Here is a 21,981-nt window from a genome sequence, read left to right on the forward strand (position 1 = left end):
TCCTTCCACTGGTTCACTCCCCAAATGGCCGCAATGTCCGGCGCTGTGCTGTTGGGAGCAAGAGTGTGGGAACAAGGCATTCTCTACACTGCTGATGGGAGAGCTAATTGCTTGCTATGGCTTGAATAGACAGGGCTCTTGAACCCATGCAGAGGTATAACATTTAAACCCCAGGGTCTTATCATGTCTGCTACTTACAGAGGGCAGAAACTTAATCCAATAATAGTGTTTGGAGGGTGGGCTTAGTGAGGTCCTTCAATCACTGAGGATGTGCCCTCAAGTCTTCAGGAGAGGGCTGTTTGTCAAATCCAGGTTGGGGCTCACCATTCTCTGCTTCCCGGCTCACTCTGTGACCATCTGCCGCTGTCACTCATCCTCTGGCCTCACCAGACTGCTGAACCAGTGGGGCTCACCTGATCTCGGACTGGTAATCTTCAAAACCATGAGCCACAGAAACATCCTTCCCTATCTTAGGTACTTTGTTACAGTGATGAGAAGCCAATACAGAAGGTAACTGGTGATACTTACCAAATGCATATATGCTCTGGCCCAGAAATCCTGGTCAAGGTAATGCATTGCAGAATTATTTGTAGAGGCAACAACCTGTGTCCATCAGTAGAGACTGGTTAAATAATTCCGGAATATCTTCACCATAGACCACTTCTGTCATTGATGCTTTTTTAGGCAGAAGGGTACTCAGGAAATACACACTAGAGACTGGCAGCCTCCAGGAGGGGACTGGGCTGGAGGTCAGGGATGGAGGGACTTTTTACTCACTTTTCATACCTTATGAGTGTTATCTTATTTTCACCTACCAGCTCAGCTGAAGCCAAAATAAATTTTCTGGTGGAGCTGGCATTGTGGTGCAGCAGGTTAAGCCGCTGCCTATGATGTCAGTAACCCATACAAGTACCACTTTGAGTTCTGGCTGCTCCACTGCTAATGTGCACGGGAAGGCAGTGGGTCCCTGCCATGCACATGGGAGACTGGATGGCGTTCCAGGCTCTTGGTTTTTTTTTTTTTTTTTGCCAGGCAGAGTGGACAGTGAGAGAGAGAGAGACAGAGAGAAAGGTCTTCCTTTGCCGTTGGTTCACCCTCTAATGGCTGCCACAGCCGGTGCGCTGCGGCCGGCGCACCGTGCTGATCCGATGGCAGGAGCCAGGTACTTATCCTGGTCTCCCATGGGGTGCAGGGCCCAAGCACTTGGGCCATCCTCCACTGCACTCCCGGGCCAGAGCAGAGAGCTGGCCTGGAAGAGGGGCAACTGGGACAGAATCCGGTGCCCTGACCGGGACTAGAACCCGGTGTGCCGGCGCTGCAAGGCGCAGGATTAGCCTAGTAAGCCACGGCGCCGGCCAGGCTCTTGGTTTTGACCTGGCCCGGTCCCAGCCATTGTGACCATTTGGGGAGTGAACCAGCAGACAGAAGCTTGCTCTGTCTCCTCCTTTCCATCTGTAACTCTGCCTTTCAAATAAATAATAAGAACAAAACCAAACAGTTTTCTGCTGATACAGGGTACATGAATAGCTTTTAACACATAGGAGACTTGACATAAATCCCAACCAAAGAATCATCAGTCATGAATGGAAATCATTTACAGCAACTTTGAGATTTGAAGGCCATCTGATCTTTCCCACTCACCTTTTTTAATCTGGAAGGCAGAGACCTTCCTCTTATCTACTGATTTCACTCCCCAAATGCCCTCAATGGCTGAGGCTGGGCCAGGCAGAAGTCAGGAACCCAATCTGAGCCCCTTACGTGGGTGGCAGGGATCAAACTATCAGAGCCATCATCTGCTTCCTCCTAGACACACACTGGCAGGAAGCTGGAAGTGGGCGCTGGAGCTGGGACTTAAACCCAGGTAATGAGATATGGGATGCAGGCATCCCAGGCAGCGTCTTCCTCACTAGGCCAAACACCGGGGCTACCACTCCAAGCCTCTTCTCTTTTTCTAAAGGATACAAGGAAAACGGATAGAAAGGGTAAAACAAGACAGCCCAGAGAAGTCAGGAAGCCGGGAAACTTGTAGGACATTTTATTGTGACTTGCTTGTAAGACATTGAACGCCTCAACATGTACAGTGGATTTGGTGTTGCTGTTGTTTGCTGGAGGCCACAGCATAATGCTCAAAGTTCTATTGTCTCATCTTATGTCAGTCTGGCCAATGGTTGCCCATTTCATAGCTCAAACAGAGAAAAAAGTCAGAAAAAAAAAAATCTGGTCTTAATATCCCAAATTAAGGGCTGCAAGAGTTGCAACTCATTCATAAAGTGCTTATGTTCAGTGCAAAAAAGGCAGACTGAGGAGGGCAGGCTGCTGCCTGGGGAGTGGATGCGTTCTGTGGCCCAAGGAAGGGAAAGCTGCTTGTTAAGCTCCACCCCAAAGGGATCTAGAATTTTCCTTACAGCCTTTCTCCTAATAGGGCCCAAACTTTTAATGTGACAGCTGTCCACAGTAGTTGCTCATTTTACTCCTAAAACTCTTGGTTCAGTGGGAAATCCACAGGGTTTCTAAGCACCAGGAACAGTTACTTCAGCTTCAGTCCCCGCTTGTCTCAGCATCAGAGTGGAGATCAACAGGCTGAGCTCTGGCTGGTGGGAGGCCCAGGCTGCTCAGCTCAGCTGCAAATCCACAGCACTGAGTGTGACAGACCCTTTCTTAAACACTGTCCCACCCTGGGCGGGGAGACAAGCCAACGCATCACAGGAGCACCCTTGCTTGTAGAATTCTTGCCAGCTGGATGCGACCTGGTCATTGGCCCCTTTCTGACTCCTTCCTATGAGCCCGATTCTGAGCCGAATGCCTGAATCTTACAGCTCAGACAGAGCAAAGATGTGCTGTGCCTTCCCACTGCCTCAGTGTGGGCATCTGTGTATATCTGTGTATTTCTCCCAGGGTCCAAAAAAAAAAAAAAAAAGACTGAAGGGAAGCAGGTAAGATGAGGAACAGTCAGTTTCCTAACGAACTGAAGGGCACCACCAGGGCTGGAGCTCCAGCAGGCAAGGTCTAGCCTTTCAGTCGCGGGACCCTGGCTGCCTTTCCACTCCCTGCACCCTCCCAGAGGGAGCTGTGCCTTCTCTCCCCACAGCACTACGGCAGGGCCATTACTGAGGGCCAGCTCCGTGCTGTGCGCCACGCCGCTGCACACCTGCTAGAGAGGCTCACTCTTCACTCCGCTCCCCTCTGGGGATCGTCCTGCCCACGGGTCTGCCTCCCAGACCTGATCGTGTGCACACGCAGCCTTGGCTTTCAGACGCCATCCCCTGAAAACTCTCCCAATCAGCCAACCTGGCAGAGCCTCTCGGCTTGACCCCTAGTGCCCGTGAGAGGAGACTGCTGGCAAATGGCGCTACTCCACAGGTGGCACATGCCCAAAGCCATGTCTGAACTTGGGCCAGTGAAAGAAGGGACAAGAGGCAATCTTTGTGGTGTTGCGCTATGCTAAGAGGAGCCACTAAAGCGTCTCCACGCGGAGGGGGCTGTGTACAAACAGGACGACCCGGGTTAAGAACCAAAACGCAGGGGCTGGGGTCAGACCGGCCAGAGCCTAAAGTAAAGTGCCTCTCTTCAATGGGGCAGGGTTTCATTTGTTCAGACACGCTTGGGCGTAAACACGAGTGCGCAGGTGCATGTACACACGTGTGTGCACACACTCACTCTGAGGTAGAAGGAAGTAGCCATCTCCAGCCTGACACACAGAGTCCACAATGCTACGGAAACATGGCACTTGCGTGAAAGGTCCTGTCCTTGCCCGAGAAGGCAGGCAGGCCCCGACCCAGCTCTTTCCCATCTCGGGCAGAGCCGGAGAAGTCCCAGTCCGCTGGAGGATGGCAGTGGGGGGCGTCAACCCCCACTCTTGTGGCCACAATTCCCCGGCTACGTTTTCCTGGCCCTGCTGGCTCATGGTCACTTCCTGGAGCCTGAGCCGTGGGCACCGCGGGTGTGGCTTGTCAGAAGCCACTGGGCACAGATGTCCTGCACGACCGCGTCCCCGCTGCTCTTGGCAGCCTGCTGCACCTGCTGGACGAGCGTCGTGGCCCGTGAGTGCTCCTGTTTCACAGCAATCAGGTAGGCAGAACGCAGCTTGCAACACGTCAGGTAGGCCTGGACCTGGCGATTGAATACAAGGTCACCATCACCGAATCACCAACCAATGAGCGGGCTGCACCCGGGAGCTCAGGCAGAATGACATCACTTCTCCCCTGCCAAACGAGGAGCTGGGGGCTTGCCTGTTACTGTCCTATGCTGGTCACTGAGTTATCACAAATAAGCTAAGGCTTTAAAAAGGAAAGCAGGCAGGCTGACCCTCACGTCTGTCCACTCCCCAAAGCTCTCCTCCCACGTCTGCCCACTCCCCAAAGCTCTCCTCCCTACTACCCCAGGCTCCCAGCCTTCTCCTGGCTTCACAGCCAGCACTGTCACCACCCCCAGGTTGTGATTTTACAGCTGTCTGGCTGATTATTTGATTGATTCGTGTCTCCTTAACTAGACTGTAAGTTCCATGAAGGGCAGGAATAGTGTCTGCTTTTCCTACCCCTCAGATTCCTGGTGCCCCCCCCCCCGCCCCGGGACTGGCACATAGTAGATGCTCAATAAATACATGTTACATGGAAGAAATTATGAATAAACACACTCTCACCCCCCCCCCCAACAACAGACACACAGATCTTCCTTCTCTATTCTTCTGTATTCAACCTAACGAATTTAAGTTTTTTTTTAATGTGAAATTTGGGGAGGAAAACACATACACCATCAGGAGAGCTGAACTTGGCTTCTCTTGTTTGGACTGGAGGCATGGGTATCTCCCACGCTCTCCGTCTCAAGAATCCCAAGCCTGGTGGAGGTGAGAGCCCCTTGCTGCCCTGGCCTAGTGTCACCAGCACGCCCCTGGGGAACCGTGCTCTGGGATGGTGAAGAGTGAGGCCCCCTTTTTTTTTTTTTTGCATTTTTTTTGTCTTGGTCCCAAAAATCTTTCTTTCCTAAACTCATTTACACATGGGCTCGCACAGCTCTGGGTCTGGCAGGTCCTGAGCCCAGAGAAGTGACCCGGTCCTGCAGTGTGGGTATCTACTTGATGGGTGCTCACAGGGGCCGTCAGCTCCACCTGGCACCTATGGTGCTACACGGATTTCACAAATTGGCAGGCAGAATTCCTACCCAGAGAAGAAGAATTTGCCCAGAGAGTCTGGAATGGAAAATGGCTGGAGCTGGTTTTTGGCAAGACTCTGGGCTGAGATCACTTCAGGGCTGCTGAAGGGAAAAAAAAAATCTGGAAAAGGGATGGTGATGGCCTAGACTTGAGTGCGTGTCTTTCCCAGGCTCCAAGCCTCTGTTGACGGGCAGCTCAGTGAAGGCTGGGAAAGAACCACATCGCTGGGCATCAGGAGAGCTGGGCAACTGTCATGCGGTCGGGGTCTCACTGTGGTTCTAGAAGAGTGATTCTCCACCTTCCCCGGCCCCTCCCAGGCTGCTGCAGTAATAGCAAAGGAGCATTTACAACACGTGCTGCCTACTTCCTCGGCCGCCATCCCATTCCGTCCAGGGATCTCTAACGGGCAGCGGCCCTGCGCTCGTGGAAGGAGCTGTCTGCCTGACATCAGTTTTCATCGTGAGGGACTCAGCTGCCAGCTCATCCCTCTGCAGACAGCCGGGGCCCCTCAGCCTGGCCGCGCCTCTCCTGGCCTGGGGGTTTTCCTACAGTCAGGAAGGTGCTGATCCTGGGGTCGGCCACAGATGGAGACTACTGAGAGTGCTCTGAGTCTGGCTGGCACTCCTCACAGAGGCAGTGGAAGCCAAGGCTGGCCAGTGTCCAGGACAGGGAGGAGTTCATGGACCCCCGGGGAAGAGGCTCATTCTGGAGAATGGGACACCAGTGGACACTGTTGGCCGAAGGGGGTGACTGTTTTTTTTTTTTTTTTTTTTTTTAAACCACTGTACCCTTGCCCCTTCGGGGAAAAGAAATGCCTTTCTAGTCTGGGAACCCTTCATTCAGTCAACCTAAGGATGGAAGTGAAGGATCGCCAGGGGCTCTCTGTGGAAAGACCTCAGTAAGACGGAAGCTCCAGAGTGGCCTGGGACATGCTTGTCTTGGGGAGGAGGAAGTGGCAGCCATTGTTCACCTGGTTCCCATCGACTCCCTCCCTTCTGCACCCTTCTATCCAAGCTTAGCTCCACCTCTGGACAGCAAAGACACTGAGATCCAAAGTTGGAGAGAACCATTGTAAGGACCTAGGGATTATGGGTACTGCCAGGGTAGGAGACATTGGCTTACCTTGTTGTCATCATTATGTATTGCCTGGATCAGGCCCTCCAGCTCCTGTGCAGAACAGAAACAAAGCAGTTAAGAAAGGGAAAAGGGTCTGACCAGTCTCAGCCCAGCCATCTGACTCCAGGTGGGTGCGCCTGCCTGACTCCTCTTTTTTTTTTTTTTTTTTTTAAGATTTATTTATTTATTTGAAGGGCAGTGTTACAGAGAGGCAGAGAAGGGGAGACAGAGATCATGCATGTGCTGGTTCACTCCCCAAATGGCTGCCACAGACAGGGCTGGGCTGGGCCAAAGCCAGGAACCAGGAGCCAAGAGCTTCTGCTGGGCATCCTAGGGGGGCGCCAGGGGCCAAGGACTTGGGCCGTCCTCCGCTGCTTTCCTAGGCGTATCAGCAGGCAGCGGGATCAGAAGTGGAGCAGCTGGGACTTGAACTGGTGCTCATATGGGATGCTGGCATGGCATGGCTTTACCCTGCTGAGCCACAGCACTGGCACCTGACTCCTCTTTTTTAGTTTTTTAAAAAAAATCCATTGATAGCCAGCGCCGCGGCTCAATAGGCTAATCCTCCGCCTTGCGGTGCCGGCACACTGGGTTCTAGTCCCGTTCGGGGTGCTGGATTCTGTCCCGGTTGCCCCTCTTCCAGGCCAGCTCTCTGCTGTGGCCAGGGAGTGCAGTGGAGGATGGCCCAAGTGCTTGGGCCCTGCACCCCATGGGAGACCAGGATAAGCACCTGTCTCCTGCCTTTGGATCAGTGCGGTGCACCGGCCGCAGCGCACCAGCCGCAGCGGCCATTGGAGGGTGAACCAACGGCAAAGGAAGACCTTCCTCTCTGTCTCTCTCTCACTGTCCACTCTGCCTGTCAAAAAAAAAAAAAAAAAGAATCCATTTATTTATTTAAAAGGTAGAGGGACATGTGGTGGGAGGGTAGACAGACAGACAGCTTTCATCTGCTGGTTCACTCCCCAAATGGCTAAAATGGTCAGGTCTAGGCCAGGCTGAAGCCAGGAGCCTGGAACTCCATCTAGGTCTCTCTCATGGGTGGCAGGGGCCCAAGCCCTTGAGCCATCTTTCACTGCCTTCCCAGGTGCGTTAGCAGGAAGCTGGATCAGAAGCAGAGTAGCTGGGGTTGAGCCAGCACTCTGATAAGGGATGCTGGCATCCTAAGTGGCAGCTTAACTCGCTGTGCCACGCCAGGCTCTTCCTTTTTAGACTTAGTCCTGCTGGAAGAGCCAAAGAGGGAAACTAGTGGTAACAGCGAGCTCGGGAATTTGCAGAGCAGGAACAGCTCCCGAGAGGCCTGCCTTTGGCCTTCACTAATGGATGCGGCTCTGCTCACCCCATGAAGAAATCACGGGGGGAGAGAGGGAGTGGTTCTGCAGGCAACAGGCTTCCAAGGTCACCTGCTAGCCCACCCTGACCTCTCGGAGGTCAGGGAGAAGCACAACTCCATCAGCAGGGACACGTGCAGGCACACATCACATCAGACAAAGGGACACTGAGGGACACCTTCTGGGGTCAGAGGGTCATCACCATTAATTCTCTTTTCAGGGAATGGCTGATCAGAGTGAGGCCATAATTACTGAGGAGGTACAAAGCTAAAGGCATCTTGCAGTGTTTCAGGCACAGTGTGGGGAATGGCAACATAAAGAGGGGGACAGGGGCCGGCACTGTGGCATAGTGGGTAAAGCCGCCGCCTGCAGTGCCAGCATCCCATATTGGCACTGGTTCGAGTCCCAGCTGCTCCATTTCTGATCCAGCTCTCTGCAATGGCCTGGGAAAGCAGTGGAGGATGGCTCAAGTCCCAGGGCCCTTGCACCTGCGTGGGAGACCTGGAAGAAGCTCCTGGCTCCTGGCTTCGGCCCCTGCACCAGTGTGGGAGACCCAGAGGAAGCTCCTGGCTCCTGGCTCCTGATCAGCACAGCTCCAGCCGTTGCAGCCATCTGGGGAGTGAGCCAGCGGATGAAAGACCTCTCTCTCTCTCTCTGCCTCTCCTTTTCTGTGTAACTCTGGCTTTCAAATAAATAAATAAATAAATAAAATAAATCTTTAAAAAAAAAAAGAGAGAGGGACGTGCAGACACCGAAACAGAGGGAGGGGACGCGAGGCGGGGACGGAGCACCTGGGGCGGAATTCTCCGGAACGCGTCCAGGCAGTTGAGGAGGATGGTGTCCCCGTCACTCTTGGCCGCCATGCCCGACTCGCTGACACACTTGAGCAGCTGCCGGATCTCGCTGTACTTCTCCTTCTCCACCAGCTGCCGGGCAGCCCTGCAGTAGGTGGCGGCAGCATCCAGCTGGAAGTCCTAGGGTGGAACGAGGGAAGACGGCTTGAGGACCACGGTGGTGGATGGCAGCCACAGGCAGGGAGGTGACGTGTGCAAACTCCTCTGAGACATGCACACTGCACACAATGCCCCGGTCAGCTCCTGGGGTGTCTGTGTGGTGCCGGGGGCTTGGGGAAACCACCCCTTGGGGTTCTAGTGCCTGTTCCAGCTCCTGCCCCAGTGCCACAGCCACCCTTGTTCCTCTCATCCCAAGAACAGAAAATGAACTTCAGAGCCAGCTCCTGTGCAGACAGAGGACTGAGGGCGAGGTGTTGGGGCCAGTGGCAGCCACGCTCTCCTGTGAGGGTGAGCAGGGGTTCTGCAGGGGAGCAATGGTAAGGAACTGTCCTAAAGCTGGCTTCGGGGATTCATCTGATAGCCTTGATCAGCTTGTCACTGGTTTTTGGCGAGGTGGCCTAGAGCCATGAATTTGACCCAGTCCCCTAACACCCATCTCCTGGATTTCCCCCTTAAGAGACGTGCAAATCTGCTTTTCTTGGGATAAAAATTTTCTGAGGAATAATTCCTCACAGAACAGTGGCCAGGCATTGACGGCCCACAGTGTAATCCTGGATAAGCTGGGTCATACCTGCAGAACACGGAATGCGATTCCAAAGCCATCTTCCACATTTTTCCCCCCGAGCATGACCTGAAAAGAAGAGGGCGACACGCTCGAAGATGCGACAAACCCTGGAGCAAGGACAAGCTCGCCTATGTGTTCAGTGATTCAACCAGTATGTGCTGGGTTCCTACTCAGCTCCAGGTGCTAGGGATCCAAGAGCCAGCACGTGCATTTTATATCTATATATATCTTAAAGAATGCGGCCAACATGCAATACTTGTACCTTGTTATGACTGAGAAAAACTAAAACCAGACTTGGTGTATAGTTGAAAAACAAAAATGCTTCCAGATTAAATCAAAAGCCCCACGTGAATGATAAAGCTCCTACACACTGAAGTATAAAATGCATCATGAGAAAAATGAGAACCATAAAATTAAAAAAAAAAAACAAAAAAAAGGCTCGGTCCCAGCTTTCTGTGGCTCACATTCCAGTGGTGAGGAAGCCACCCAACAACTGAAACAGGGGCGAGGGGCTGGCAGGGGGGGAATAGGCTGCCTGTGATGCCTGCCGCTCATACTGGAGTGCCCGGGTTCAAATCCCAGCCCTGCTTCAGATTCCAGCTTCCTGCTGATGTGCACCCTGGGAGGCTGCAGTGAGGGCTCAGGTCCTTGGGTCCAGCCACTCACGTGGGAGACCAGACTGAGTTCCAGTCTCCTAGCTTAGCCTGACCCGGTTCTAGCTGTTGCAGGCATCTGGGGAGTGAACCAGCCAGACGAAGATCTCTGTCTGTCTGCATCTTTCTTTCAAACAAAACAAAAACAAATAAATACAAAGTTAAAGAAAAACACACAAAATCCTACTGTAATAATTCCTAGACAATCACAGTGGTGGTAAACGTTCTGAAAGATGAGAACATCTGCCCGGCGTCTGAACCTGAGCCATCGCACGCACCTTGCAGGCAACGTCCATCTTCATGTGGTTATTTCCAAACAGGGTTGGCAGAGGCCAAGTGGTGACTTCAGAGGTCCCTGCGCTTTCGCACCGATGTAAGAACCTGGTCACCTCCATCTGCAGCTGAAGTGTATTCATGTGCCTGTGGTGACAGGACAGCACGCTCCAGCCTCGTGCGGGGCTTCCGGGGTGGGGTGATACAGGCTGGGTGACTGAGAAGTCGTAAGAAGCAGCTGATGGGAAAGGGACCCAAACTACCCTTGCAGCGGTTATGACAAGAGGAAAAGAGGTGGCCTGGTGCCCGGCGTAGACAATAGTTAAGGTGCTCCAGCCACTGGATCCATCGCTATCTACTGAGCACCTAGAAGCCAGGACAGTAGCAGAGGGCAAGACAGATATGAACCCAGGGGAGAGAGGAACTGTAAACATCAAATAGGTAGCGATTCAAACTCAGGGGGCAATGAGCGGGGTGGAGAGTTTTCTTGAGATCCTGTGCTCCAAGCAAGGGGCCAGCCAGCATGAAAGCCCAGGACAGACTGTGGCGCTGCTAGCAACTGAGCTTAGCAAGGGAGCAGAGAGCAGCAGGAGGCAAAGATGGGGCCCGGTGACACAGGGTACTGGTGGGAGTTTGGAGTTCAGTCTGCTCCACGGCAGGCTTCCCGGCTGGGCCAGATGCCACAGTTGGCCCACGATGGCTCCTTCTCGACTCTTCTTATTTAAGGGTTCAGGGAATGGGCCAGAGCAGCTTCATCCCCGACTGGAACACCATGAGCTCCCCGAGCCTCGAGTACCTGGACACATCAGCTGCCGTCATCTTCTTTCGGAAGAAGGTCGTTTTCTTCCTCCCAGGGCCGCGGGATGTTTCTTGGAGGTAGATCTTCAGGTGGTCCTTGGCCTTCAGCAGCCACGAGAGCTTCTCTCCCAGTTCCGTGTATGACTTTGCTTTGTGACTGAAGAACCGGATGCAGGTCATGGCAGCCCGGACTTGGTCCTAGACAGGAAAATGAACGCTCAGGTCAGTGGAGATCAGGGATGCCAGAAGGTGGGTCATGATGGAAATTCTGATCTGACTGCCAGCCATGATGCCTGGTTGCCAGTACCCACTCTGAGCCCAGCTGAACTGCTATTTCGGTCAGCCACTCCAAGGCCCAGGCAGTCCTAACATGAACTGATTAGCTGGGCTCTTGGGTAGGACATTGTTCCACCACCAAAGAGATCTGAAACAAGCACACTTTACAAACATTTAAAAATATTATTTGGAAGGCAGGCAGACAGACACAGACATGGAGAGAACTCTCATCTGCTGGTTCGCTCCCAAATGCCTGTAAGAGCTGGGGCTGAGCCAGGTGGAAGCCATGAGCTGAGAACTCCATCTGGGTCTCCCACCTGGGTACTCGAGCCATCACCTGTGCCTTCACCACTGCCTCCCAGGGTGTGCAATAGCAGGAAGATGGAAGGAGAGGGGCCAGGACTTGAGCCCATGCACTCTGACGGCACACGTGGGCATTCCAGGCAGCGTCTTAACTGCTGCGCCAAACGCCTGCCCCTGCCAAAAGGATCTTTGGTTCTCCATCTAAACAGCTTCCCTCCCACTCTGGCACGGAGCAACTCAACCTCTCTGATTTAGGATGGGCAACCCTCGGGCAGATGGGGAGGAGCTTGCTCCCTCTCCCTCTATACATTTTCCCCAGAGATACTTTCCCATCATTCCTCGTGGGGTCCGCACTCATGCTGTCCCCTCCTGAAACTACCAGACTTCTTTTTCAACCTTGGCACCTCCTGACTGCTGAAGAATGCCACGAGTGACAAGATGACAGCCTGCCTTAACATTTAGGATGAAAATGCTAACTCTGTTCAACAACGCTACAGAGCAACGTGGATTCGCTCTGGGGTCGGTCACATTGCAAGAACAGGGACCAAGTGATAGCCTCAGCTCCCTCATCTCGAACAGCCCAGCCTCCCACGCATGGCACGGCGTTGAGGGCATGAGACGGGGCCGCTGTTACCTTCATAAACTGCTGCAGCTCATACAGAATGTGATAGTAGTTCTTCTTCTGCAAATGCTGGCAGGCAGCGATCAAGTACTTTCCCCAGCTCTCCAGCGTCGGATCGATGGATTCCAGCAAGTTTTCCAAAGTGTGCAGTTTCCCACTCTTATAGCTTGGCTGGAAAATGCCTTCTATGAAGACTTCCGGAGGACTCTCCTGGAGCAGGCCAAGGAGAGAAAACGAGGTGTTGGGCCCGGCTCTGGCACCATGTGGGACCCTCTGCAAGTTTCCTTCCACTCATGCCCCTCCAGCAGTGCTTCTTCACCTTGAGGGCAGCACAGGAACCTTCGAGAAACCCCCTCTAGTGACTGCTCCCCTCCCCGCCTTCCTCCTACTCTCCAATTTCTCTCCTGGGACATTCTCCTGACCCGACTCTAATCTAGCTTCTTGTGCCTATAGTGCCACTGAAACTGCCCCTCAGGTCACCAGTGACCTCCAGCTGGTTAAATCCAACAGGTAACTCTTGGTCCTCAACAACTGAGGATCTGGGTCTACTGGTGGCTTTTTTTTTTTTTTTTTTTTTTTTTTTTGACAGGCAGAGTGGACAGTGAGAGAGAGAGACAGAGAGAAAGGTCTTCCTTTGCCGTTGGTTCACCCTCCAATGGCCGCCGCTGCAGCCGGCGCACCGCGCTGATCCTGGCAGGAGCCAGGAGCCAGGTGCTTTTCCTGGTCTCCCATGGGGTGCAGGGCCCAAGCACCTGGGCCATCCTCCACTGCACTCCCTGGCCATAGCAGAGAGCTGGCCTGGAAGAGGGGCAACCGGGACAGAATCCGGCGCCCCAACCGGGACTAGAACCCGGTGTGCCGGCGCCGCAAGGTGGAGGATTAGCCTATTGAGCCACGGCGCCGGCTTTACTGGTGGCTTTTGATATGGATGTTGGTTTCCTCCTCCTTAACACACTTCTTTGTGCTTTTTTTGTTTTTTAAAGTAAATTTTAACTTTTTAACTGAGAAAAACATTCTTTACTTGGCCTCCAGGTTCTCTCTCTCTGTCTCCGGCTGCTCCTTCTCAATCGGCTTTGCTGATTCCCCCAGCGTCCCCCGGGCTTCAGAGGAGCCTGCCCCCTCTGCTGTCTGTGCTCACTCTCTTGCTGGTTTCATCCAGTCTCACCATCAGCTGATGAGGCCTCAATCCCCATCTCCAGCCGGTTCCCTCCCCCTGAACTCCAGAGCTGCATATCCAGCTTAGATCAAGTGACCTCCTCAACGTGTCCTCTTGGTACCTCCCAGACTTAATATACCAACAACTGCCTTCCTGGTGGTTCCTTGAAATCTGCTTTTGCCATGGTCTTCCCCTTCTCAGATGGGAACTCCATTCTCCCAGTTGTTCAGGTTAAAAACCTTGGCGTCATCTTTCCCTGCACACTCCAGCATGAAATCCACCAGCAGAACCTAGTGGTCCTACCATGGAATTACACTCAGCCTCGACTACTTCTCACCACCTTCACTGCACCATGCTGGCTCACGCCAGCATCCCCACTTGCCAGGATTAGTCCAGGAGCTTCCTCCCTGGTCCGCCATCTTCTGCTCCTGCCTCTTTTCTAAGTTTAACACCAACAAGTCAGCCTGAGCAGTTCTGTTAAGACCTAAGTCAACTGCTCCTCCTGGGCTCAGTCTGGTTCTCATGTTCAGGGCAACGTCCAAGTCCTCCCAATGTCTGTAAGCCCTGCGTGATTTGACCTGTTACCTTCCTGACCTTGTCTGCTATTGCCCCAGCCCCAGCCCTCCCTGCTCAGCCAGTGGCCTTTGCCCTGGGCACTCCTTCTTGCTGGCCTGTGCTCCACCTGCCTGTATGACTCAGTCCTCACAGCCATCACTCTTCACTCTGGTGTCGCCTTCGCCGAGTTCTCCATCAATAATTTCACAAGCCATCCTTGCCTTTGCCTTCACTTTATTTTCGTCTTATTACTCACCAGCTACACGGTATACTCTATTTACCTCATTTAGTGTCTTTCTCCCTACCATACTGGGAGCTTCATGAGGGCAGCTATGAGCATGCCTCAAAAGCTTTGTGGAATATGGAATTAAAAGATAAATCTGTTTGAGTGCAAAAAGTTGAGGCATACAAGGAGTTTTAAAAAGTTCATGATGAAAGTTCATGATGAAAGAAGCAGACATGAATTTCAAACTCATGTCTTTGAGGCTGGCATTGTGGTGTAGGGGGTAAAGGTGCCACCTGCAATGCTGGCATCCTGTATGGGCACCTGTTCATGTCCCAGCTGCTCTACTTTCTATCCAGCACCCTGCTAATGGCCTGGGAAAAGCAGCGGAACATGGCCAAAGTGCTTGGGACTCTGCTACCCACATGGGAGACCTGGAGGAAGTTCCTGGCTCCTGGCTTCAGCTTGGCCCAGCCCTGGCTATTGTAGCTACCTGGGGAGTAAACCAGTGGGTGGAAGATTCTGTCTCTTCCTCTCTCTAATTGTGACTTTCAAATAAATAATCTTTAAAAAAACCCACATCATTTAATTCCATCTTCCACAAACCTTTTGAAAGATTTTTAAAATTTTGCATGCCCCCTGCCCTGCCCCCAGTGCTGTATGCCTTCCTATTGCCCAGAATAGTCCCTGGCTATTTAAGAAATATTTGTGAGCCAAATGGATAATGATGAACACTCCAGACCAGCCCCTCAGGAAACTGTGCACACATTAGCCTTTCTGCTTCTGAGGCCCACTTGTGGTTCAGAGACCCTGAGTCATAATTCCTAATCCATAGTCACAGCAAAGAAAGAGAAATCAGCTTGGCATTTAGGCTTTTAAGGACAGGAGGAACTACTGGAGACTACAGGGTGACTTGACTCAACGGCAGTACACCATGCCGGCCGAGCAGCACGGGGCTTGCGGAGCTGTTTAGAAGTGGGCAGGTCTGGGCTTTGTCAACATCCACAGCGGGTGAGGGTCATGTCTCTTCCCTGATGTTGGCTACTCCTCCCTGAGAAGCTCAGATCTAAGCTGAGCATTGCAGGCCACACTTTAAGGAACAGGGGCATCAACTAAGCAGGAAAGGCACAAGTCCTCAGACAGTAGCACCTTAAGAACTTCCATTTCATCCACGCATCAAGCTGCTCGGTCATTCATAACTGGGGCCAGGCCAGGGGCCTCGACACACATGTGGATCACATGAGGGCCTTCCCTGGTCCAGCTGGGAAGACTCAATCATGAACGAATAGCTACAGTCCTTACACAGTGGGCCAAATACAGTAACAGATACAAAGGCAGTGCACAGGAAGACATGATTACTGCTATCCCATTGTTCTGTGAAAGTTCAACAGAGACTGAATTAAAGGATCTGAGAAGGGGTCAAACAGGAGTTTTCCAAGAAAACCAGGAGATGTAGAGAAATCTGGATAGGCAAGAGAGCCCATGAAGACATGCGGAGATAAGATACTGCATGGCACAATCAGAAAAGTGAAGTAATTGGATGAGCCTGGAATTTAGGATTTGCAGTGAAGATAAAGTGGAGAAACAAGGGACAGCACTGTAGTGAGTTTAGGAATATGGACTTTGTGCTGTGGCCATGGGGATCCACTGCAGGTCTCTGAGGGAGGGGAAGAACATGAGTGTATTCACGTGTTAGAAAGTGTGGGCCAAGAGGCAATACACAGAGGGAAAAGGCTGGCTCCAGAGCACCTTCCACGCCCTTGGCAAGCAGGTGCAGTTTTTACGATGTTTTTATTCCTGTGTCTACCTGTTTGAGAATAAAGGTAAGATACTTCAGTTCAAGGGTAGCTGTGATTACAGGAGATAAAAGGAAGGCTTCATTCCTAGCTCTGGCCAAAGCAAAGCAGGGGAAATGCTGTTGTCAGCTTCTACCAAGATAAGCAAGTAAGCAGCTTAGCACTGCATGGCAGGTGCCAGAGAGAAAGGACTGGGCGATTTCCCTTCTCAATTTGTGTTTGAGGGGGTATCTTTACTTCTAAACTCATTCAGAAACTGAGGAAGAGGATGTATGTTCGTAATTAAACTCCAAACAACACGGCTTCCATAGTGTTCTTGAGAGCTGGCTAGCAGCTAAGAGAAGGCAGCTGGGCATTCATTGACTTGGAGGGGGACGGTTACCACGAATCTGAGAGCTGTTGATTTCACTTGGAGCAGTCCTACAAGACAGGTGGGTATCACAAAAAGTTCTTGGAAAATACAACTAAAAGATGTTCATTTTGGTGTAAAAATATAATTGAAAATCAATGCACACCTGTTTTATAATATGCATTTCCATGAACTTTTTGAAGAGCCCACATTTGCACAGATTTCAAATGTTTTTGTGTGTCCAAATAATCTTTTCATTCCATTTTCCACAAGTATTTCTGAAGTCCCTTTGTAAGGTCAGTCTGTAAACTTTTGATGGCTGCTGTTTTGATTCAGGGCATCTGAATGATACGAGTTTACCTGCAGTTCCTTGCTGTTTTCTATGAGATCTTATATGCATGAGCCAATTTCTCAGGAAGTTATGGGACCTTCAGGTAAAAATGGAAAGGCCAGGGTCACTGCGAAACAGAGTCCTGACTGCTCACCAGTGGCTCTCAAGAACGTTAGTGGTGTCTGCCTCCCGTGGGATGGCAGAGGATGTGAGAGGAAAAAAATAGTGCATGTTTTCCTTTCGTCATATCTATGGGGCTCCAATGTGAGATCTGTGCCTTGGGTACTTTCCAGCCCTGAGGTAATGACTCTGGACGCCATCCCTGGCCAAGTGAAATACAGTGTGGTCACACAAGGTTATGCTACACACCTGAGTCTACAGAAGGCACAGATGCCACACCGGATTGCAGAGAACACACTCTTGACTACTACTGACATCAACGGTTGAAGACTGAATTTTGGAGCATTTCAGATCAGATTTCTAGATGAGGGATGTTCAACCGAGGAGGTCTATGCAAACATTTCCAAAACCCACAACACTCCTGGTCCCAAGCAGTTCAGATCAGGGCGACTCAATCTGTACTCTGTTCTGCTCTGTGTTATGAGAGAAAGGATGACGTTTCCCCTTGCCAGCCAGGGAGGGGATCTGGGATCAAGGTCAAGACTTCACACTCATTGGATAACAGTTGTGTGGGCAGTTTTCCACTGTGACCCGACTCTGCCAGAGCTGTTCTCACGGCCTCACACTGGGTTAGGGTTGAGGGGGTTCCCAGCCCCCGGAGCGCAGAACAGGTGAGTGCGCCGGGCGCATGGCGGGGAGGGGCCCACCTTGTTGAGCAGGTGCAACAGGGCTTCTCGCAGGCAGCTGTGCCTCATGTAGAAGCTGATGATGGCCAGGTGGGTGCTGTAGTTGTGCAGGTAGAAGAGGCATTCTTGGTAGTAGGTGTTGTTCATGAGCTTCCCCTCAGGAATCACCTCCAGGGAGAGGCTCTGGGTCCGAAGGGTGGCCTCCAGCTCCCTCAAGGTGGCAAAGTAGTCGTCGTCTTGCTGAGGGGACGGCAGAGAGCAAAAGGGAACTTAGCTTTCAGCAGCCACTTCCAGAGAAATCTAACGGTGTGCACAGGCGCTCACAGCCCTGTGCCGAGGACGGGAAAACAGGCAGAGCTACAGAATCCTGCATGCTATAACCCAGTGTAGCTCTAATCTCATTCAAAATCCTAACACAGAAAATTCATCAAAATCCTAGTACTGATTAGTCTGGGTATGGGACTGTGCGTATGTGATTTTCATCTTTCTAAAAATGTTTTTTGTCACTTCTTTTTTGGTTTTCAATTTGACTTCATTACTTATCTAACCACATACAGCTACTTCTCTAGCTGTATATAATGAGAAAAGACAAAATGGAAGCCTGGCAGCTGTGAGCCAGGACCAGCACTGTGTGCTGGGTGTAAACTGATCCTCTCCCCAGGTCATTACTGTTCCTGGGTCTCTCTCCCAGAGCTGGGCATCCTGCCGGCTCTGCTCTTACCAGGGCTATGAGTGGCCTCACTGTGGACTCCAGGTACTCAACCACATCCTGTACCAGCCTTGAGCCATGACTCAGCTGATTGAGGTCAAAAGGGGGCTTCAGACAGCGACTGAACTTCTCCCGTGCAGCGGCGAGGTTCCCGGCTTTGAGGCATGCCATGCCCCAGGCATGCCACGCTCCCGTGGAATCAAGCCCTGTTTTTGTGGAGACCTGGAGGAAAAATGACTCGCTTTAGCAAAATGCATTTACATCCAGGCCTGGGAGTCCCAAGGTATAGCCTATCCCCTTGCTGCCAATCACCTTCCTGTCTTCCCTCAAGGCTCCCCCCGACCCGGCCCGGCACACTGGTTATGCCCCAGATACCTCCCCATGGTCAGGCCTGTGAGACATGGCAATATCTGTTTGCAAGGCTAACCAAGGGCAACTTCCTGCAGAGGGCAGAAGCAACTTTTGTCTTTGCCTCACCTCAACGCCCAGTTGGTAGTACTCAGCCTCCAGAAGCTGGTTCCTTAGCCTGGTTACCGCAGCCGGCTGCAAGATCTGCTCCAGAGATGGCACGTAGCGATAGGCAGCAGCAACTAAGATACTGAGCACGTCAACCTTGCTGATGTAGCTACAGGGGGCGAAAGGGCAACGAGGCATCACTGGGTTGCTGCTTGAAGGTTTCCCATTTCATTTCCCATGTGAAGGGTGACCGGGAGAACTGACAGGTGCATGGCACACACTGCGGGTGAAGGCTCTGAAGTCATGACTCCTGACTCCCAGCTCCGTCACTCAGCAGCTATGACCTAGGGCAAGGTAGTGTCTGTCTCCCCGTACTCATCTTTTAAAAATGAATATAACAACAGGGAATATCAAGGATAAAATGAAATAACCCAAGTGTAAGTGCTCTGGAGAGTGGCTGGAATGTTTTTGGCATTCGTTAATGGTTAGATTACTGTTTGGTGTAGGGGTGCCCTGAGCAGGGCTTCTATTTGAAGGCCTCTAAGGTCAGTACTGGGAACTCACATGTTAACCATTTGCTTTCTGGTCCTTTGGGACCCTGCTTGCTTGAGAGAGCACAGATTCGGTACTGATGGCCTCTATTTCTGGTTGGTACAGAGGTCCAGGGGGATGCTGTGGGGCAGGGATATCCTGGGCCTTTGCTCAGATTCTAGTCTCTTGAACTTGACCTCCTCTCCCTGGGCTAAGCACTGGTCTTCGTTACAACCCGCTAGGACTGCCTTCTGTGATCACACTCCTGACACCTGATGACTGTAAAAACTCACCAAGACAGAGCACCCAGAGGGCTGGGTAATTCTGCCTGGTGTTTTCTGAAACAAGCCTTCAACCAAGGTTCCTGATGTTGTCTGATAATTGCAGCAAAAGCCCCTGTGGATCCCGACTTGTCCACTGATATCCCTGGAAAGGGGTCATGTACCTTAGTGGTTATTTATTTATTTGAAAGGTAGAGTGACAGAAAGAGGAAAGGAGGGGGTGTGAGTTTATGTAAATGCCAGGATGGAGAGAAAGAATGTGTAATGCGGAACTGCTGCTGTCAACTGTCAAAAAACCAGGACAACTGTCGTGGGTGAGAATCCTACTGAAGTGCTAATAGCCCTCATTTCTGCCATCTGTGGCCTGCAGCCAGTATTTCTTCTCTGTGTATTAGAATTTGAAGGAAGGTACTGGACTTGATGTTAAACTGTGTTCTCCCCAATCTGAGCACCCTTTTCTTTTAATAAATAGATTTTTTAGCTGATTTACATGGTTGACATTTGGAGTATGCTTGGATATATTTTTACTTTTGCCTTAAATCTTTTCTCATGTTTCCTTTGCTTTCTATCTCTTACTAGATTGTCAAGTTTTTATTTTTCTCCCCTCCTTCCACTTCTTTCTAGTAGATTTTTGGTTCTTCTCATGGTTATTTAGAAAACCTGACTTAACATATACCTATTTTTTCATTTTTCACAAAAGACACAAAAGAGCAGTTTTGGCTCCTTTTCATTGCCTTCCACTTCCCATGCCATGTCCCGCTTTCCTGACTTCTTGCTTTTGTTAGTAAAAAAAAAATCACTAATACTTTGGGCATGCACAGTACGTCCCAGACTCAGTTCTCAGCTCTTTGTCTGGATGATCTCATTTCATCTTTACCACGGCCCATTATTTTTAATCTCCATTTTACAGAGGAGGAAACAGATCCAGAGGGGTTAACAGACTTCTCCAAGATTTCAGAATTAGGCCTCCATTATTTTTAATCTCCATTTTACAGAGGAGGAAACAGATCCAGAGGGGTTAACAGACTTCTCCAAGATTTCAGAATTAGGCCTCGGGGTTCTCCGCACTGCCGGCTGCCTAGTGAGTTTGTAAGCAACTCCCAAGGTAGGCATTTACACTTCAAAGACAATTACGCTCCCTGCTCCTAAATCTGGTTAGTACTGAGAGATGGGGACACATAACCTGAGTCACGAATCTGGGTGGATTAGCAGGGAACTGGGAGTTTTCATTGCTAAGTTAATGAATGGTGTTGCGTAGGAACCTGCAGGAGGCCTAAATCATGCCTTTCTCACAGGTGCTTCCACTTTATGACCCAGATTCCTACCTGGACCAGGGGACAGACCATTCCCAAAGGTGCTTTTATAGATTTATTATCCAGAATTCCCTGGGGCCAAGGCCACGCTGGAGTAGAGTTCCTACAAAATTAATTACTGGGCATTTTGGGAGGATACATTTTCTTTAAAAGCCAGAAAGTTCTACAGACACTAGAGGCACTTCCCTAAATTGATTCTAATTTCAAACTAACCAAGGTCTGTCTTTCTGACAGGGTACAGCTACAGGGAGTCTGCCCCAAGGACAGACCCTGGGAAAGAGGACACGGACCGTCAAGACAGGGTGTGGAGGATCCCTTTTGTGATCCGGTCACAGCGTGCCACCAACATCAAACTGTCACACAAAACTTTTGCAGCACGCTATGTCAGGCGGGGAAGCTGAACAATCAGAGTGGGGTCAGGAAGAGCACTGGACAGAAATCACAACCACAGAAATGCACCTGTCACACAGGGCCAAGTCCTGGCTCCGGCCGGCCTTGACGAACATCATCTTGGCACTGAAGAGCAGCTGCTTCATGATGTCTGTGAGCAGCCCCGCGTCCACTTCTGGGTTGCTGAGACCCTTGGACAGTCTGCAGCAGTGCTCAATCAGCTGGTGACCGCACGCGATGCTGTCCCGGTGCAGGTTCAGGATGGCAATGCACAGGGAGGCGCTGGGGGCCTGGCCGTGGTAGAAGGAGGGAAAACCACACACTGACTTCAGGGACCAAAGCATTCTGGGTGAACGCAGCTGGGCAGTAGGAATTGTCCTTCCTGTTTCAAGAGACTGGAAAGAGACTGGAGGAAGGAGCCACAAATTCCACGGTGAGCAGAAGTGGAATTAAACAAGCGTCAGGGGCACTGCCAGAGCTCTGGCTGCTGGGTTTGTCATGTAACTGGGAGGAACGTTGCCATGACCAAATGCTCCTAACATTTTGAGAATGTCCACAGGTCTCCTCCTTTCTATGGTCTACTGCTCCCCTAGACAAGTTCCCCTTGTTGCTAGTGTGGATTGTAACAGGCCCCTTGCTCATCTGACCACCTGGAGGACTCTTGCTTCAGGCTCCAGACACATTGCTGCTGAATCACTCTTCCAAAAGCATGCTGGGAAACCCTTTCGCAGGTCCTGGACACTTACCAAGCCGATGTTCCCTACTGCAAAATTCAAGGCCCAACAGACCAGCAGGCTTCCTCAATCCTGCTTTCTACTATTCCTCCATCTTAAACAAGGCCTCATTGCCTCATTCCTCAATCATGCCCTGTTTTTTTTTTTTTTTTTAAGAGAGACAGAGAGGGAGAGAGTTAGTCCAATCTACTAGTTCATCCCTCAAATGTCCACAATGGCTAGTGCTGGGGATGGACTAGAGCCAGAGCCAGAAAA

General features: G+C 51.3%; 1 protein-coding gene and 1 long non-coding RNA gene across 7 annotated transcripts in view; one reads left to right on the forward strand and one right to left on the reverse strand.

Annotated features, from left to right (window-relative positions):
• Window positions 1-2,013: 2,013 nt before the first annotated feature.
• ZFYVE26 (zinc finger FYVE-type containing 26) overlaps window positions 2,014-21,981 on the reverse strand; it is a 76,739-nt gene continuing 56,771 nt past the window's right edge. For 4 of the 6 annotated variants that reach the window (XM_017349400.4, XM_002719561.6, XM_070065134.2 and 1 more), the window contains 11 exons: window positions 21,062-21,282; window positions 18,499-18,646; window positions 18,034-18,243; window positions 17,334-17,552; window positions 12,109-12,306; window positions 10,894-11,093; window positions 10,103-10,244; window positions 9,178-9,237; window positions 8,385-8,567; window positions 6,272-6,316; window positions 2,014-4,110 (listed from right to left, as the gene is read on the reverse strand). In XM_017349400.4, the coding sequence (XP_017204889.3) occupies window positions 3,907-4,110; window positions 6,272-6,316; window positions 8,385-8,567; window positions 9,178-9,237; window positions 10,103-10,244; window positions 10,894-11,093; window positions 12,109-12,306; window positions 17,334-17,552; window positions 18,034-18,243; window positions 18,499-18,646; window positions 21,062-21,282 (1,830 nt within the window). In that variant the 3' untranslated portion in view covers window positions 2,014-3,906. Of the gene's footprint in view, window positions 4,111-6,271; window positions 6,317-8,384; window positions 8,568-9,177; window positions 9,238-10,102; window positions 10,245-10,893; window positions 11,094-12,108; window positions 12,307-17,333; window positions 17,553-18,033; window positions 18,244-18,498; window positions 18,647-21,061; window positions 21,283-21,981 lie in introns of those variants that run through there. The other 2 variants (XR_016226489.1, XR_016226490.1) reach the window with 2 other exon arrangements.
• On the forward strand, window positions 20,283-20,959 carry LOC138847198 (uncharacterized). The gene is made up of 3 exons (XR_011384873.2): window positions 20,283-20,394; window positions 20,585-20,643; window positions 20,837-20,959. It is a non-coding gene; the product is annotated as an uncharacterized LOC138847198 (long non-coding RNA).

This window comes from Oryctolagus cuniculus, chromosome 20 (genome assembly GCF_051225735.1).
Source record: "Oryctolagus cuniculus isolate XC-2025 breed Fujian yellow rabbit chromosome 20, ASM5122573v1, whole genome shotgun sequence".
Taxonomy (NCBI): domain Eukaryota; kingdom Metazoa; phylum Chordata; class Mammalia; order Lagomorpha; family Leporidae; genus Oryctolagus; species Oryctolagus cuniculus.